The 16774-nt window shown below is 40.3% G+C and overlaps 1 protein-coding gene across 1 annotated transcript; it reads left to right on the top strand.

The window, feature by feature from the left end:
• Positions 1-419: 419 nt before the first annotated feature.
• On the top strand, positions 420-1825 carry LOC140174680 (uncharacterized). Its single transcript, XM_072200170.1, has 3 exons — positions 420-698; positions 810-1234; positions 1693-1825. The coding sequence occupies exons 1-3, from the start codon at positions 420-422 to the stop codon at positions 1823-1825; spliced, it is 837 nt and encodes a 278-aa protein (XP_072056271.1).
• Positions 1826-16774: the final 14949 nt, after the last annotated feature.

Below are 16774 nucleotides of genomic sequence, written 5' to 3' on the forward strand. Positions count from 1 at the left end.
TTTTTGATGATGGTGATGAGGAAGAAGAGATGAACTACTACGGTGACATACAAATCGCTCTGACATAGCCTGTTATTTCTCGACCATATGACCGGCTAGATCACTTCTCCAGGTTGAATTTAGATGCAATGACTTTGGATTGGTCGTTTACCCATGGAGGCTCCGAAGAGGATCCAAGAAATGAGTTCAACATTGGAAAACAATTTGAGAACAAGGAAGAAGTCATGTTGGCAGTTAAGAGGTACATCAAGAGGGCTGTGGAGTATAAAATACTAAAGATTAACCAGTTGAGGTATGATGTACAGTGTATCCAGTTCAGGTCCAGTTGCTCTTGGAATATACGCATAGTATATCGCCAAAAGCAAGAAAAATAGGAGGTTAGGAGATACAATGGTCCTCATACTTGCATGCAAACATCCATGGGCCAAGACCATCGTTGGTTGGATTCAAAGGTGATTACTCAACACATATTCACAATGGTCAAAGCAGATCCAACAATCAGCATAAGGGCTCTACAAAGAGGTGTGGAAAATCACTTCGGTTACAAGGCGTCCTACAGAAAGGTTTGGCTTGCAAAGCAGAGAGTTATTGCTAGAATATATGGCGGTTGGGAGGAGTCATACAACGAGCTTTCTCATTGGTTATTCACTATGCAGATGTACTTACCCGGTAAGATTCATTTCATTGTCATAAATTACGTATAAAGTCACCATCTACATGTGCTAACTATCAATGGGCTTTTAGATACTTGGGTGCAACTTGTGACACAACCTTGGCCTGGTTTAGTCGATGTTGTCATGTTTCATTAGGTTTTTTGGACGTTTCCACCATGTGTTGAGGCTTTCAAGCATTGCAAGCCACTTATTTTCATCGATGGTACCCACTTATATAGTAAATATGGAGGCACGTTACTGATGGCCATTGCTCAAGATGGAAATGCAAACATTTTGCCCATTGTATATGTCGTTGTTGAGGGTGAGACGAAGGAGGCTTGGACGTTTTTTCTTTCGTATCTGCGACAGCATGTGACACCACAACACGACGTCTTAGTGATTTCAGACAAATACAAATCAATTGATGCTGCCTTGAACGTCGACAGAAGTTTATGGAAACCACCTCATGCCTTCCAAGCATTTTGTACAAGACAGATTGCTGCCAGCTTTATGACCCACTTCAAAAATAAGGACTTAAAGAAGGTTATGGTTAATGCAACGTATTCGAAGTTGCAACGGGGGTTTGCTTATTATTTTGGCTGTCTAAGGGGTGAGAATGTAGCAATCACAAACTGGCTTGAAAAAATGCCTTGGTCACATTGGGTGTAGTATGCAGACAAGGATCGTTGGTTTGGTCACATGATGACAAACATCTTAGAGTGCATTAATTATGTCATGAAGGGTTCTCATAATTTGCCCATCACGGCTCTTTTAAGTCAAGTTATTTCTATTTGGGTGAACTTTTTGGTAGGAAGGATTCAGAGGCCCTTGCCTAGCTTTAAGTCGGTACTGAATTTTCACAGACGTTGATGAAGGCCATAGAATTCAACTAAAGCACGTCAACACTATGAATGTTTACCAGTTTGATCGGTCGAGGACTATGTTCAAGGTTGAAGAGTTAGCAGTAGTGCCTGGGTCCAGGCAACAGAATTATCAAGTGCTATTTGATGAGGGTATGTGTGATTGTGGATATTTTCAGGCTCTTCATGTTCTTTGTCGTCACGTTCTTGCAGCTTGCTCTCATGCACGATTTGATTGGAAGTAGTATGTACATCCCGTATATTACATGGAGTTGCTCTCTAATGTTTACAGACCAGTGTTTCAACCCATAGGTCACGAGGATGATTGGACATCCTATGACGGGGCCAGATTCGGCCCAACCCTAGGATGATAAGAGTAAAGAGAGGTTACCCCGTCAACTCTAGGATTCGTAACAACATGGATGATGTTGAGCATAGCAGGGAGAAGAGGTGTGGATTGTGTCGTCAAGTCAATCACACGCGTAGGACTCATATTAGAGTGGATAACTCTATTATTGTACGCGTTGTAGCATGTAATTTACTTCATTTAACTACTTGAAAATGGAATACTTGTCTGAACTTTAAAACAATGATATTAATTATAACAAAATTAATATTTTCTCATAACTAATTGTTGTACATTACACATTTATAACAAAATTAATATTTTATCACAAAACCTGCTAGCCACGACCTCGCCTACCACCACGTGTAGTGGACCAGGACGTCGTCCATGAGGTCTCGGTTCGAGACAACCACGTGTGCCACATGGAGGAGGTCTGACATCGCACCGTCATCACCTTAGGGGCGGATCCGGATTAGGTACTAGAGTGTTCATCTGGTCCCTCAGAGTTACGTAATTTGCAATGGAGGGTGACCCACTAGATGAATCATCCATGTGTCGTGGCTGGTAGGCAGACTGTGGAGGAGTGGTGTGCATCTGTGAAAAGGGCTAGGTCTGTTGTGGCATTGCCGAAACATCCATCAACCCACCATCACCCCCTGGATCAAGTGAGTCATCCAGTCAGGCATATCCATCGTCACATCAACCATGTCCTGCATATCCAAAATGGGCTGATAATCCGTCTGGGGCCCGAAGTCTGACGGGCTGAACGACAAGTCACACTGAATGTCAAGGTGCGCACTAGGGCTGGCTCCTGGTGTATGCCCCTGTTGATTGGGCCTGACATCCAAAGGGTGTGACCTAGGTGATCTAAGGGATAAGTAGTCTCCGGGGAAGGGTCCTGAAAGATCCCCAACTATGTCTCCAACATCCTCTGCCACATGCGATGGCGAGCTGACGAAATCTCTGTTGCGGGCAACCTCCGGATCCCCCTTCCTACCTCTCCCTCCACCACATCTCCTTCTACCTCTACCTCTTCCCCGTCCACCACCTCTCCCTCCGCCAACATGAGGCTGTACCTCTAGAAGGTTTCTATCATCTAGCTGATTTAGCTATGGAGCATCCGGGTGGTGAATCGGCAGGTCATCTGGAATAACCTCGCCCGCCACCAAGTGTTGGTCACCCTGACAAAACAACTCTATGCGGGCCCACTGAAGATACCAGGTCATATATGGCCGTGATGGACACAAGTTGATTTGGTGGTGTATCTGGAGTTGATGGTCTGCATGAGCATTGTTGCACGAAATTGCAATCACACTTTTGCAATCCGCACAACTAACCAGCAAATGCACTGGGTCGTCCAAGTAATACCTTACGTGAGTAAGAGTCGAATCCCACGGAGATTGTTGGTTTGAAGCAAGCTATCGTTATCTGATAATTCTTAGTCAGGATGCCAACAACAGTGTTTTTCAAGTTCAATTGTAAAAAGTGAAAGGGCATAAAATAAATAATTGTACTCAATAATAGAGAATATGTTGGAGTTTTGGAGATGCTTTGTCTTCTGAATTTCTGTAACATAATGCTTCCTCACTTTCAAAAGTGCAAAGTCCCTTCCATGGCAAGCTGTGTGTAGGGTGTCACTGTTGTCAATGGCTACTTCCCATCCTCTCAGTGAAAATGGTCCAAATGCTCTGTCACAGCACGGCTAATCATCTATTGGTTCTCGATCATGTCGGAATAAGATCCATTGATCCTTTTGCATTTGTCACTATGCCCAACAATCGCGAGTTTGAAGCTTGACACAGCCATTCAATCCTTGAATCCTACTCGAAATACCACAGACAAGGTTTAGACTTTCCGGATTCTCATGAATGCTGCCATCAATTCTAGCTTATACCACGAAGATTCTGATTAAGAAATCTAAGAGATACTCATTCAATCTGATGTAGAATGGAGGTGGTTATCAAGCACACGTTCATGGATTGAGGAAGGTGATGAGTGTCACGGATCATCACCTTCTTCATAGTGAAGCGCGAATGAACATCTTAGATAGGGACAAGCATGTTTGAATGGAAAACAGAAATAATTGCATTAATTCATCGAGACGCTGCAGAGATCCTCACCCCCAACAATGGAGTTTAGAGACTCATGCCGTCAAAGAGTATAAAATTCAGATCTAAAAATGTCATGAGATACAAAATAAGTCTCTAAAAGTTGTATAAATACTAAACTAGTAACCTAGGTTTACAGAAAATAAGTAAACTAAGATGGATAGTGCAGAAATCCACTTCTGGGGCCCACTTGGTGTGTGCTGGGGCTGAGACTAAAGCTTCTCACGTTTCTGGGCTGTTTCTGGAGTTGAACGCCAGGTTGTAACCTGTTTCTGGCATTGAACTCCAACTTGCAACATGTTTCTAGCGCTGAACGCCAGACTGCAACATGGAACTGGCGTTGAACGCCAGTTTATGTCATTTATCTTCGTGCAAAGTATGGACTATTATATATTTATGGAAAGCCCTGGATGTCTACTTTCCAACCCAATTGAGAGCGCACCAATTGGACTTCTTTAGCTCCAAAAAACATATTCTGAGTGCAGGGAGGTCAGAATCCAACAGCATCAGCAGTCCTTTTTCAGCCTAAATCAGATTTTTGCTCAGCTCCCTCAATTTCAGCCAGAAAATACCTAAAATCACAGAAAAACACACAAACTCATAGTAAAGTCCAGAAATATGAATTTTACCTAAAAACTAATAAAATTATACTAAAAACTAACTAAAACATACTAAAATCTACATGAAATTACCCCTAAAAAGTATATAAAATATCCGCTCATCACAACACCAAACTTAAACTATTGTTTGTCCCCAAGCAACTAGATAAATAAAATAGGATAAAAAGAAATTAAGAAGCAATAATATCTCAGAGTTTTAAGTGAAGCTCAGATTCTAGTTAGATGAGCGGGGCTAGTAGCTTTTTGCTTCTGAACAGTTTTGGCATCTCATTTTATCCTTTGAAATTCAAAATGATTGGCTTCCATAGGAACTCAGAATTCAGATAGTATTATTGATTCTCCTAGTTTAGTATGTTGATTCTTGAACACAGCTACTTTATGAGTCTTGGCCGTGGCCCTAAGCACTTTGTTTTCCAGTATTACCACCGGATACATAAATGCCACAGACACATAACTGGGTGAACCTTTTTAGATTGTGACTTAGCTTTGCTAGAGTCCCCAATTAGAGGTGTCCAGAGTTCTTAAGCACACTCTTTTGCTTTGGATCACGACTTTAACCACTCGATCTCAAGCTTTTCACTTGGACCTGCATGCCACAAGCACATGTTAGGGACAGCTTGATTTAGCCGCTTAGACCTGGATTTATTTCCTTGGGCCCTCCTATCCATTGATGCTCAAAGCCTTGGATCCTTTTCACCCTTGCCTTTTGGTTTAAAGGGCTATTGGCTTTTTCTACCTCTTTTGCTTTTCTTTTTTCTTTTTTTTTCGCAAGTTCTTTTTTTTTCACTGCTTTTTCTTGCTTCAAGAATCAATTTCATGATTTTTCAGATCATCAATAACATTTCTCTTGTTCATCATTCTTTCAGGAGCCAACAATTTTAATATTCATAAAATTCAATATAAAAAATATGCACTGTTCAGGCATTCATTCAGAAGACAAAAAGTATTTCCACTACATATAAATAATTATAATTTTCCTTATTAAGAACTCGAAAAAAAATATTGCCTCTTTATTCTAAAAATCTACTATTTTATTCATGTTTGATGATGATGAGAAAAATAAATTATAGCTTAATTGGAGATAAAATCAAAATAGATATACTAATTACTACTACTCATATATAATTTCTAAGGTAAATTCCTATTAGAACAACTATCACAGAGTTAAGTTTAAGATTAGGACTCAACAACCTTTGGTTTGGGAGGTGATGGGTGCTCCTTCAACTTATGGGGTGTCTGGCCCTTCAAGAGACAGCTTCTGGCGCTTCAGCTCCTGTATCTCCGGATATTCGTCTTCTTTCAGATCGAATTTAACATTCGGGATCACTGATCTCAGACCCATTATTTTGTGGTAATGGTCTGCATGTTCTTTGGTTAATAACTTCTCTTAATTCCAAAGTGGTTTTGGAATATTCTCTTTCTTGCCTCTTGAAGTAGTTTGTTTTCCTTTAGGTGCCATGATCTTGATGAGTTTTAGCTCAGTGATCACGGAAGAACACACCAAACCTAGAGCTTTACTTGTCCTCAAGCAAAACAAAGGAAAGGAGAGGAATAGAAGGAGAGGCAATTTCGAAAATTCAAAAGATATGATGAGATTTTGAAAAAGATTTTAGAAGAAATTAAAAAGATTTGAAAAGAATTCAAAAATATAATTGAGTTTTGAAAAAGGTTTGAAAATATATTGAAGAAAAATTAAGAAACATGTGTAGAATTAAAAATTTTTGGAATTGAAGTTGAAAGATGAGAGTTTGTAATATGTTTATGCAAGAAATCATGAATTGAAAAATGAAAAATGGAAAAATTTGAAGTGAAAAACGAATTTACCTCCTTCCCACAATCCTGGCATTAAACGCCCAACCACTGCATGTTTTGGGCGTTTAACGCACAATTGTAGCTTCTCCTGCGCGTTCAACGCCCAGCTGCTGCTTCTAGCTGGCGTTGAACGCCAAAAACTCCTTTGTCACTGCGCATTTTTCTGAACGCCCAGGAAGCTGTAAATCTGGCGTTAAACGCCCAGAAGGTGCTTCTTTCTGGCGTTCAACGCCCAGAAGATGCTTCTTTCTGGCGTTTAACGCTCAGATGGCTATCTCTACTGGCGTTGAATGCCCAGTAGATGCTTCTTTTGGGCGTTCAACGCTCAAAACAGCTCTTACTGGCTTTTTCGCACCAGTGAGCTTCTTTTTGCTGTTTTTATCCCCTGAATTCTTCTGTAACTCTGTGAACTCAAGCAATTGCTATTTTACCTTGAAGATAATTGACATATACCTGTAAAATTCAATTAATTAACAAATAAACTTTGTAAATGGCTGGGTTGCCTCCCAACAAGCGCTTCTTTATTGTCTTTAGTTGGACTATTACTGAGCTTTAATCAAGTCTCAGTTTTGAGCATTCTTGCTCAAAATTGCCTTCAAGATAATGTTTGACTCTCTGTCCATTAACAATGAACTTTTTATTAGAATCATTATCCTAAAGCTCCACGTATCCATATGGTGACACACTTGTAATCACATATGGACCTCTCCACCGGGATTTCAATTTCCCGGAGAATAATCTGAGCCTAGAATTAAATAGCAGAACTTTCTGCCCTGGCTCAAAGACTCTGGATGATAATTTCTTATCATGTCATCTTTTTACTTTCTCTTTGTAAATTTTTGCATTTTCGAAAGCACTGAGTCTGAATTCCTCTAGCTCATTTAACTGGAGCAATCGTTTTTCTCCAGCTAACTTGGCATCAAGGTTTAAGAATCTGGTTGTCCAATAGGCCTTGTGTTCCAGTTTCACTGGCAAGTGACAGGCTTTTCCATACACCAGCTGGTATGGAGAAGTTCCTATAGGTGTCTTGAATGCCGTTCTGTATGCCCACAGAGCACCATCCAAGCTTTTTGCCCAATCCCTTCTACGGTTAATCACAGTTCATTCCAGGATTCTTTTAAGTTCTCTATTAGAGACTTCAGCTTACCCATTTGTCTGTGGATGATATGGAGTGGCACCCTGTGGCTAACTCCATATCGAACCAAAGCAAAGTAGAGTTATTTATTGCAGAAATGAGTGCCCCCATCACTGATTAGTACTCTAGGGATACCAAATCTGCTGAAGATGTATTTTTGGAGGAATTTTAGCACTATCTTAGTATCATTAGTGGGTGTTGCTATAGCTTCTACCCATTTGGATACATAATCCACTGCCACCAGAATATAAGTGTTTGAGTATGATGGTGGGAATGGCCCCATGAAGTCAATACCCCATACATCAAACAACTCAATCTCCAAGATCCCTTGTTGAGGCATGGTATAACTGTGAGGCAGATTGCCAGATCTTTGGCAACTGTCACAATTAAGTACAAACACTCGGGAGTCTTTATAGAGAGTAGGCCAGTAGAAGCCACATTGGAGGACTCTTGTGGTTGTTTGCTCACTTCCAAAATGTCCTCCATACTGTGATCCATGGCAGTGCCAAAGGATCTTTTGTGCTTCTTCTTTAGGCCCACATCTACGGATTACTCCGTCTGCACATCTCTTGAAGAGATATGGTTCATCCCAAAGATAGTACTTTGCATCCGTGATCAATTTCTTTGTTTGCTGCCTACTGTACTCTTTGGGTATGAATCTTACTGCCTTGTAGTTTACAATGTCTGCAAACCATGGCACTTCCTGGATGGCAAAGATTTGCTCATTCGGAAAGTTTTCAGAGATCTCAATAAGAGGGAGGGACGCTCCTTCTACTGGTTCTATTCGGGACAGGTGATCTGCTACTTGATTCTCTGTCCCTTTTCTATCTCTTATTTCTATATCAAACTCTTGCAGAAGCAACACCCATCTTATGAGTTTGGGTTTTGAATCCTGTTTTGTGAGTAGATATTTAAGAGCAGCATGGTCAGTGTACACAATCACTTTTGATCCTACTAAATAATATCTGAACTTGTTAATGGCGTAAACCACTGCAAGTAACTCTTTTTCTGTGGTTGTGTAGTTCTTATGTGCGCCATTAGAACACGACTGGCATAATAAATGATGTGCAGAAGCTTGTCATGCCTTTGTCCAACACTGCACCAATGGCATGGTCACTGGCATCACACATTAATTTAAATGGTAATGTCCAGTTTGGTGCAAAGATGACTGGTGCTGTGACCAGCTTAGCTTTCAGAGTTTCAAATGCCTACAGACACTCTTTATCAAAGATAAATGGCATGTCAGCAGCTAGCAGATTACTCAGAGGTTTGGCAATTTTTGAAAAATCCTTTATAAACCTCCTATAAAATCCTGCATGCCCCAGAAAGCTTCTGATTGCCTTAACATTGGTAGGTGGTGGTAATTTTTCAATTACCTCTACCTTAGCTTGATCCACTTCTATTCCCTGGTTCAAAATTTTGTGCCCAAGGACAATTCCTTCAGTCACCATAAAGTGACATTTCTCCCAGTTTAAAACCAGGTTAGTCTCTTGGCACCTCTTTAGAACAAGTGCTAGATGGTCAAGACAAGAGCTAAATGAGTCTCCAAATACTGAAAAGTCATCCATGAAGACTTCCAAAAATTTTTCCATCATATCAGAGAAAATTGAGAGCATGCACCTTTGAAAGGTTGCAGGTGCATTGCACAGACCAAATGGCATCCTTCTGTATGCAAATACTCCAGATGGACATGTGAATGCTGTTTTCTCTTGATCCTGGGGATCTACTGCAATTTGATTATAACCTGAATATCCATACTAGAAGGAGTAGTATTCATGACCTGTTAGTCTTTATAGCATCTGGTCTATGAAGCGTAAAGGAAAATGATCCTTTCTGGTAGCTGTATTGAGCCTTCTATAATCAATACACGTACGACACCCTGTAACTGTTCTTGTAGGAACCAGTTCATTTTTTTCATTATAAACCACTGTCATACCACCCTTCTTAGGGACGACTTGGACAGGTGATGAGCGGATATTTTATACGCTTTTTGGGGTAATTTCATGTAGATTTTAGCATGTTTTAATTAGTTTTTAGTAGAATAATATTAGTTTTTAGGCAAAAATCATATTTCTGGACTTTACTATGAGTTTGTGTGTTTTTCTGTGATTTCAGGTATTTTCTGGCTGAAATTGAGGGAGCTGAGCAAAAATCTGAGTTAGGCTGAAAAAGGACTGCTGATGCTGTTGGATCCTGACCTCCCTGCACTCGAAATGGATTTTCTGGAGCTATAGGAGTCCAATTGGCGCGCTCTCAACGGCGTTGGAAAGTAGACATCCAGAGCTTTCCAGCAATATATAACAGTCCATATTTTGCGTGAAGAAAGACGATGTAACTTGGCGTTGAACGCCAAGTACATGCTGCTGTCTGGAGTTAAACGCCAGAAAAACGTCATAATCCGGAGTTGAACACCCAAAACACGTTATAACTTGGAGTTCAACTCCAAGAAAGGCCTCAACCCGTGGATAGCTTTAGTCCCAGCCCTAGCACACACCAAGTGGGCCCCAGAAGTGGATTTCTGCACCAATTATCTTAGTTTACTCATTTTCTGTAAACCTAGGTTACTAGTTTACTATTTAAACAACTTTTAGAGACTATTCTTGTACCGGATGACATTTTCAGATCTGAATTACATACTTTTTGATGGCATGAGTCTCTAAACTCCATTGTTGGGGGTGAGGAGCTCTGCGGCGTCTCGATGATTTAATACAATTCCTTTGTTTTCCATTCAAACACGCTTGTTCTTATCTAAGATGTTTATTCGCGCTTAATTATGGAGAAGGTGATGATCCGTGACACTCATCACCTTCCTCAATCCATGAACGTGTGCCTGACAACCACCTCCGTTCTACATCAGATTGAATGAGTATCTCTTAGATTCCTTAATCAGAATCTTCGTGGTATAAGCCGGATTGATGGCGGCATTCATGAGGATCTGGAAAGTCTAAACCTTGTCTGTGGTATTCCGAGTAGGATTCTGGGATTGAATGGCTGTGACGAGCTTCAAACTCCTGAAGGCTGGGCGTTAGTGACAGACGTAAAAGAATCAATGGATTCTATTCCAACCTGATTGAGAACCGACAGATGATTAGCCGTGCTGTGACAGAGCATAGGAACGTTTTCACTGAGAGGATGGGAAGTAGCCATTGACAACGGTGACACCCTACATAGAGCTTGCCATGGAAGGAACTATGCGTGTGGGAAGAGGACTTCAAGGAAAAGTAGAAATTCAAAGGACAAAGCATCTCCAAAACTCCAACATATTTCTCATTACTGCACACCAAGTAACGATTTGATTCTCTTTTATCTTTCCAATAATTTTAAATACTTTGACTTCTTACAATTAAATCCAAATAATCTTATTGGCATCCTGACTAAGATTAATAAAATAAACATTGATTGCTTCAAATCAATAATCTCCGTGGGATCGACCCTTACTCACGTAAGGTATTACTTGGACGACCCAGTGCACTTGCTGGTTAGTTGTGCGGATTACAAATTCGTGCACCATGTTTTTGGCGCCGTTGCCGGGGATTGTTGAGTTTGAACAATTGAAGGCTTATTTTATTTCTTAGATTAGGAATAATTTATTTTTGTTGTTATAGAGTCATTAAATTTTGATAGGATAGTCTCTTTTCAAAAATTTCTTTTCAAAAATATTATTTTTCTTAATTAGTTGTTAATTTTTCGTGAGTTTAGTGTCTTATTTTAAGTTTGGTGTTAATTGCATATTTTATATTTTCTTTAAAATTTTCGTGTTAGTGTTCTTGGTTCTTCCTTGATCTTCAAGTTGTTCTTGTCCATTTTTCTTGATTGATCTTTAGTTTTTCTTATTTTGTGTCTTTTCTTATTTCTCTTGTGCTTTTTCAAACAGTAACTTTCAAAAAATTTTACTTATATCCATTTTTAAAATTAACTCTGAAGTTGCTGCCCATTTTGCTGGAGCTTTAGTAGTTGTTCTTTATAATTGGGTATCCTCTTTGGAATCTTTTTCAAAAATAATTTTTCTTTTATTGAATCTTGTGCCAAACTTTAAGTTTGGTGTTTTCTTGCTAAGTTTTCTTTAATTTTCGAAAATTTGTCTTGGTTTTCTAAAAATTTTAAGTTTGGTGTTCTTTCTTTTGTTCTTGGTGTTCTTGTGAATTTTCAAAGTGTTCTTGAGTCTTTCTTGTGCTTTGATCTTAAAATTTTTAAGTTTGGTGTTCCTTGGTGTTTTCCCTCCAAAATTTTTGAAAATAAGGAACATTGGATCTAAAAATTTTAAATCTTGTGTCTTTTGCATATTTTTCTCTTTCATCATAAAATTCAAAATTCAAAAAAATATCCTTCCTAATTAATTTTAAACTATTTTTTTCGAAAATTTTAAATAAAAAAAATTCAGATTTCAATTTCAAAGTATTTTTCAATTTCTTTTATTTGTTTCGTTTTTATTTTATTTTATAAAAAAAATTAATTTTTTATAAAATAAACAATAGCAACATACATATCATCTCTTTTATTCCATTATGGAATTAAGTGGGAATGATCAGTCCAGGAGGACTCTGGGGTCATATGCTAACCCCACTACTGCTTCATATGGGGGTAGTATCTGTATACCCTCCATTGGAGTTAGTAGCTTTGAGTTGAATCCTCAACTCATTATCATGGTGCAGCAAAACTGCCAGTATTCTGGTCTTCCACACGAAGAACCTACAGAGTTTCTGGCACAATTTTTACAATTTGCTGACACAGTACATGATAAAGAAGTGGATCAGGATGTCTACAGATTATTACTGTTTCCATTTGCTGTAAAAGATCAAGCTAAGAGGTGGTTAAATAACCAGCCTAAGAACAGCATAAAAACATGGAAACAGCTGTCAGAAAAATTCCTGAATCACTATTTCCCTCCAAAACGGATGACACAGCTAAGGCTAAGCATCCAAGGCTTCAAACAAGGAGATAATGAATCCCTTTATGATGCCTGGGAGAGATACAGAGAGATGCTAAGAAAATGCCCCTCTGAAATGTTTTCAGAGTGGGTGCAATTAGATATCTTCTACTATGGGCTTACAGAAAAAGCTCAGATCTCTCTAGACCACTCAGCTGGTGGATCTATACATATGAGAAAAATAATTGAAGAAGCTCAAGAGCTCATTGATACAGTTGCCAGAAATCAGCATCTGTACCTAAGCAGTGAATCTTCCATGAAAGAAGAAGCTAAAACAGTAACTGTTGAACTCAGTCCTGTAGATCAGGCTAATGAATACAATCAGCAATTAGACTTTTTAACTCAGCAGCTAGCCGAATTCAAGGAAATACTACAGGAAACAAGAATGGCTAACAGGAATATGGAAGTACAGTTAAGGCAAACAGAAAAGCAACTGTCAAAACAAATAGCAGAAGAATGCCAAGCAGTTCAACTAAGAAGTGGGAAAACATTAAATACCTCACTTCAAAGCAGCAGGAAGCCAAGAAATGAACAAATGGCTACTCAAAATCCCTCTGAGGACAATCAGAGCCCAGAGAGGAATAATACTGGTGCTGAACGCCCAGCCTATGCTCATTCCTGGCGTTCAACGCCAGAAACAAGCATGGATCCGGCGTTGAACGCCCAAAGGGAGCATGGTTCTGGCGTTCAGACGCCAATAACAAACGGGGAAATGGCGTCTAACGCCACTCCAGCTTCCACCCCTGGCATCCAAATGCCAGTAGGGGATCAGTCACATACAAGTGCTGATGACAACCCTTCTAAAAGGGCTTCCCAACCCACTTCTGTAGGTAATAAACCTGCAGCAACTAAGGTTGAGGAATACAAAGCCAAAATGCCTTATCCTCAAAAACTCCGCCAAGCGGAACAGGATAAGCAATTTGCCCGCTTTGCAGACTATCTCAGGACTCTTGAAATAAAGATTCCGTTTGCAGAAGCACTTGAGCAAATACCCTCTTATGCTAAGTTCATGAAAGAGATCTTAAGTCATAAGAAGGATTGGAGGGAGACTGAAAAAGTTTACCTCACTGAAGAATGCAGTGCAGTCATTCTGAAAAGCTTACCTGAGAAGCTTAAAGATCCTGGGAGCTTTATGATACCATGCACATTAGAGGGTACTTGTGCCAAGCAAGCTTTATGTGATCTTGGGGCAAGTATCAACCTAATACCTGCATCTACTATCAGAAAGCTTGGTTTAACTGAAGAAATCAAACCAACCAGGATATGTCTTCAACTTGCTGATGGCTCCATTAAATACCCATCAGGAGTGATTGAAGACATGATTGTCAAGGTTGGGCCATTTGCCTTCCCTACTGACTTTTTGGTGCTGGAAATGGAGGAGCACAAGAGTGCAACTCTCATTCTAGGAAGACCTTTCCTAGCAACTGGCCGAACCCTCATTGATGTCCAAAAAGGGGAAGTAACCTTGAGAGTCAATGAGGAGGAGTTTAAGTTGAATGTTGTCAAAGCCATGCAACATCCAGACACCCCAAATGACTGCATGAGTGTTGATATTATTGACTCTCTGGTAAGAGAGGTTAATATGGCTGAGAGTCTCGAATCAGAGCTAGAGGACATCTTTAAAGATGTTCAGCCTGATTTGGAGGAATCAGAGAAGATAATAGAACCTCTGAAAATCCCTCAAGAAGAGGAGAAACCTCCAAAACCCGAACTCAAACCATTACCACCATCCCTGAAATATGCATTTCTGGGAGAAGGTGATACCTTTCCTATAATTATAAGCTCTACCTTAGAGCCACAGGAAGAGGAAGCACTAATTCAAGTGCTAAGGACACACAAGACAGCTCTTGGGTGGTCCATCAGTGATCTTAAGGGCATTAGCCCAGCCAGATGCATGCACAAGATCTTACTGGAGGATGACGCCAAACCAGTGGTCCAACCACAAAGACGGCTGAATCCAGCCATGAAAGAAGTGGTGCAAAAGGAGGTCACTAAATTACTAGAGGCTGGGATCATTTATCCTATTTCTGACAGCCCCTGGGTGAGCCCTGTCCAAGTTGTCCCTAAGAAAGGTGGCATGACAGTGGTTCATAATGAAAAAAATGAACTGGTTCCTACAAGAACAGTTACAGGGTGGCGTATGTGTATTGATTATAGAAGGCTCAATACAGCCACCAGAAAGGATCATTTTCCTTTACCATTCATAGACCAGATGCTAGAAAGACTAGCAGGTCATGAATACTACTGCTTCCTGGATGGATATTCAGGTTATAATCAAATTGCAGTAGATCCCCAGGATCAAGAGAAAACGGCATTCACATGTCCATCTGGAGTATTTGCATACAGAAGGATGCCATTTGGCCTGTGCAATGCACCTGCAACCTTTCAGAGGTGCATGCTCTCAATTTTCTCTAATATGGTGGAAAAATTCCTGGAAGTCTTCATGGATGACTTTTCAGTATTTGGAGACTCATTCAGCTCCTGTCTTGACCATCTAGCACTTGTTCTAAAGAGATGCCAAGAGACTAACCTGGTTTTAAACTGGGAAAAATGTCACTTTATGGTAACTGAAGGAATTGTCCTTGGGCACAAAATCTCGAACAAGGGAATAGAGGTGGACCAAGCTAAAGTAGAGGTAATTGAAAAATTACCACCACCTGCCAATGTTAAGGCAATCAGAAGCTTTCTGGGGCATGCAGGATTCTATAGGAGGTTTATAAAGGATTTTTCAAAAATCGCCAAACCTCTGAGCAACCTGCTAGCTGCTGACATGCCATTTATCTTTGATAAAGAGTGTCTGCAGGCTTTTGAGAATCTGAAAGCTAAATTGGTTACAGCACCAATCATCTCTGCACCAGACTGGACATTACCATTTGAATTGATGTGTGATGCCAGTGACCATGCCATTGGTGCAGTGTTGGGACAAAGGCATGACAAGCTTCTGCACGTCATTTACTATGCCAGCCGTGTTCTAAATGATGCACAGAAGAATTACACAACCACAGAAAAAGAGCTACTTGCAGTGGTTTACGCCATTGACAAATTCAGATCCTATTTAGTAGGATCAAAAGTGATTGTGTACACTGATCATGCTGCTCTTAAATATCTACTCACAAAGCAGGATTCAAAACCCAGACTCATCAGATGGGTGTTGCTTCTGCAAGAGTTTGATATAGAAATAAGAGACAGAAAAGGGACAGAGAATCAAGTAGCAGATCACCTGTCCCGAATAGAACCAGTAGAAGGGGCGTCCCTCCCTCTCACTGAGATTTCTGAAACTTTTCCGGATGAGCAACTCTTTGCCATCCAGGAAGTGCCATGGTTTGCATACATTGCAAACTACAAGGCAGTGAGATTCATACCCAAAGAGTACAGTAGGGTGCAATCAAAGAAATTAATCACAGATGCAAAGTACTATCTTTGGGATGAACCATATCTCTTCAAGAGATGTGCAGACGGAGTAATCCGTAGATGTGTGCCTAAGGAAGAAGCGCAAAAGATTTTATGGCACTGCCATGGATCACAGTATGGAGGGCATTTTGGAAGTGAGCGAACAGCCACAAGAGTCCTCCAAAGTGGCTTCTACTGGCCTACTCTCTATAAAGATTCCCGAGCGTTTGTGCTTAATTGTGACAGTTGCCAAAGATCAGGCAACCTACCTCACAGTTATGCCATGCCTCAACAAGGGATATTGGAGATTGAGTTGTTTGATGTATGGGGCATTGACTTCATGGACCTTTCCCACCATCATACTCAAACACTTATATTCTGGTGGCAGTGGATTATGTATCCAAATGGGTGGAGGCTATTGCAACACCCACTAATGATACTAAAACAGTGTTAAAATTCCTCCAGAAACACATCTTCAGTAGATTTGGTATCCCTAGAGTATTAATCAGTGATGGGGGCACTCATTTCTGCAATAAACAGCTTTACTCTGCTCTAGTACGTTATGGAGTTAGCCACAGGATAGCTACTCCATATCACCCACAAACTAATGGGCAAGCTGAAGTCTCAAATAGAGAACTCAAAAGAATCCTGGAACAGACTGTAATTAACCGTAGAAGGGATTGGGCAAGAAGCTTGGATGATGCTCTGTGGGCATACAGAACAGCATTCAAGACCCTATAGGGACCTCTCCATACCAGCTTGTGTATGGAAAGGCATGTCACTTGCCAGTGGAACTGGAACACAAGGCCTACTGGGCAACCAGATTCCTAAACCTTGATGCCAAGTTAGCTGGAGAAAAATGATTGCTCCAGTTAAATGAGCTAGAGGAATTTAGACTCAATGCTTTTGAGAATGCAAAAATT

Source organism: Arachis hypogaea, chromosome 8 (genome assembly GCF_003086295.3).
Source record: "Arachis hypogaea cultivar Tifrunner chromosome 8, arahy.Tifrunner.gnm2.J5K5, whole genome shotgun sequence".
Lineage (NCBI taxonomy): Eukaryota > Viridiplantae > Streptophyta > Magnoliopsida > Fabales > Fabaceae > Arachis > Arachis hypogaea.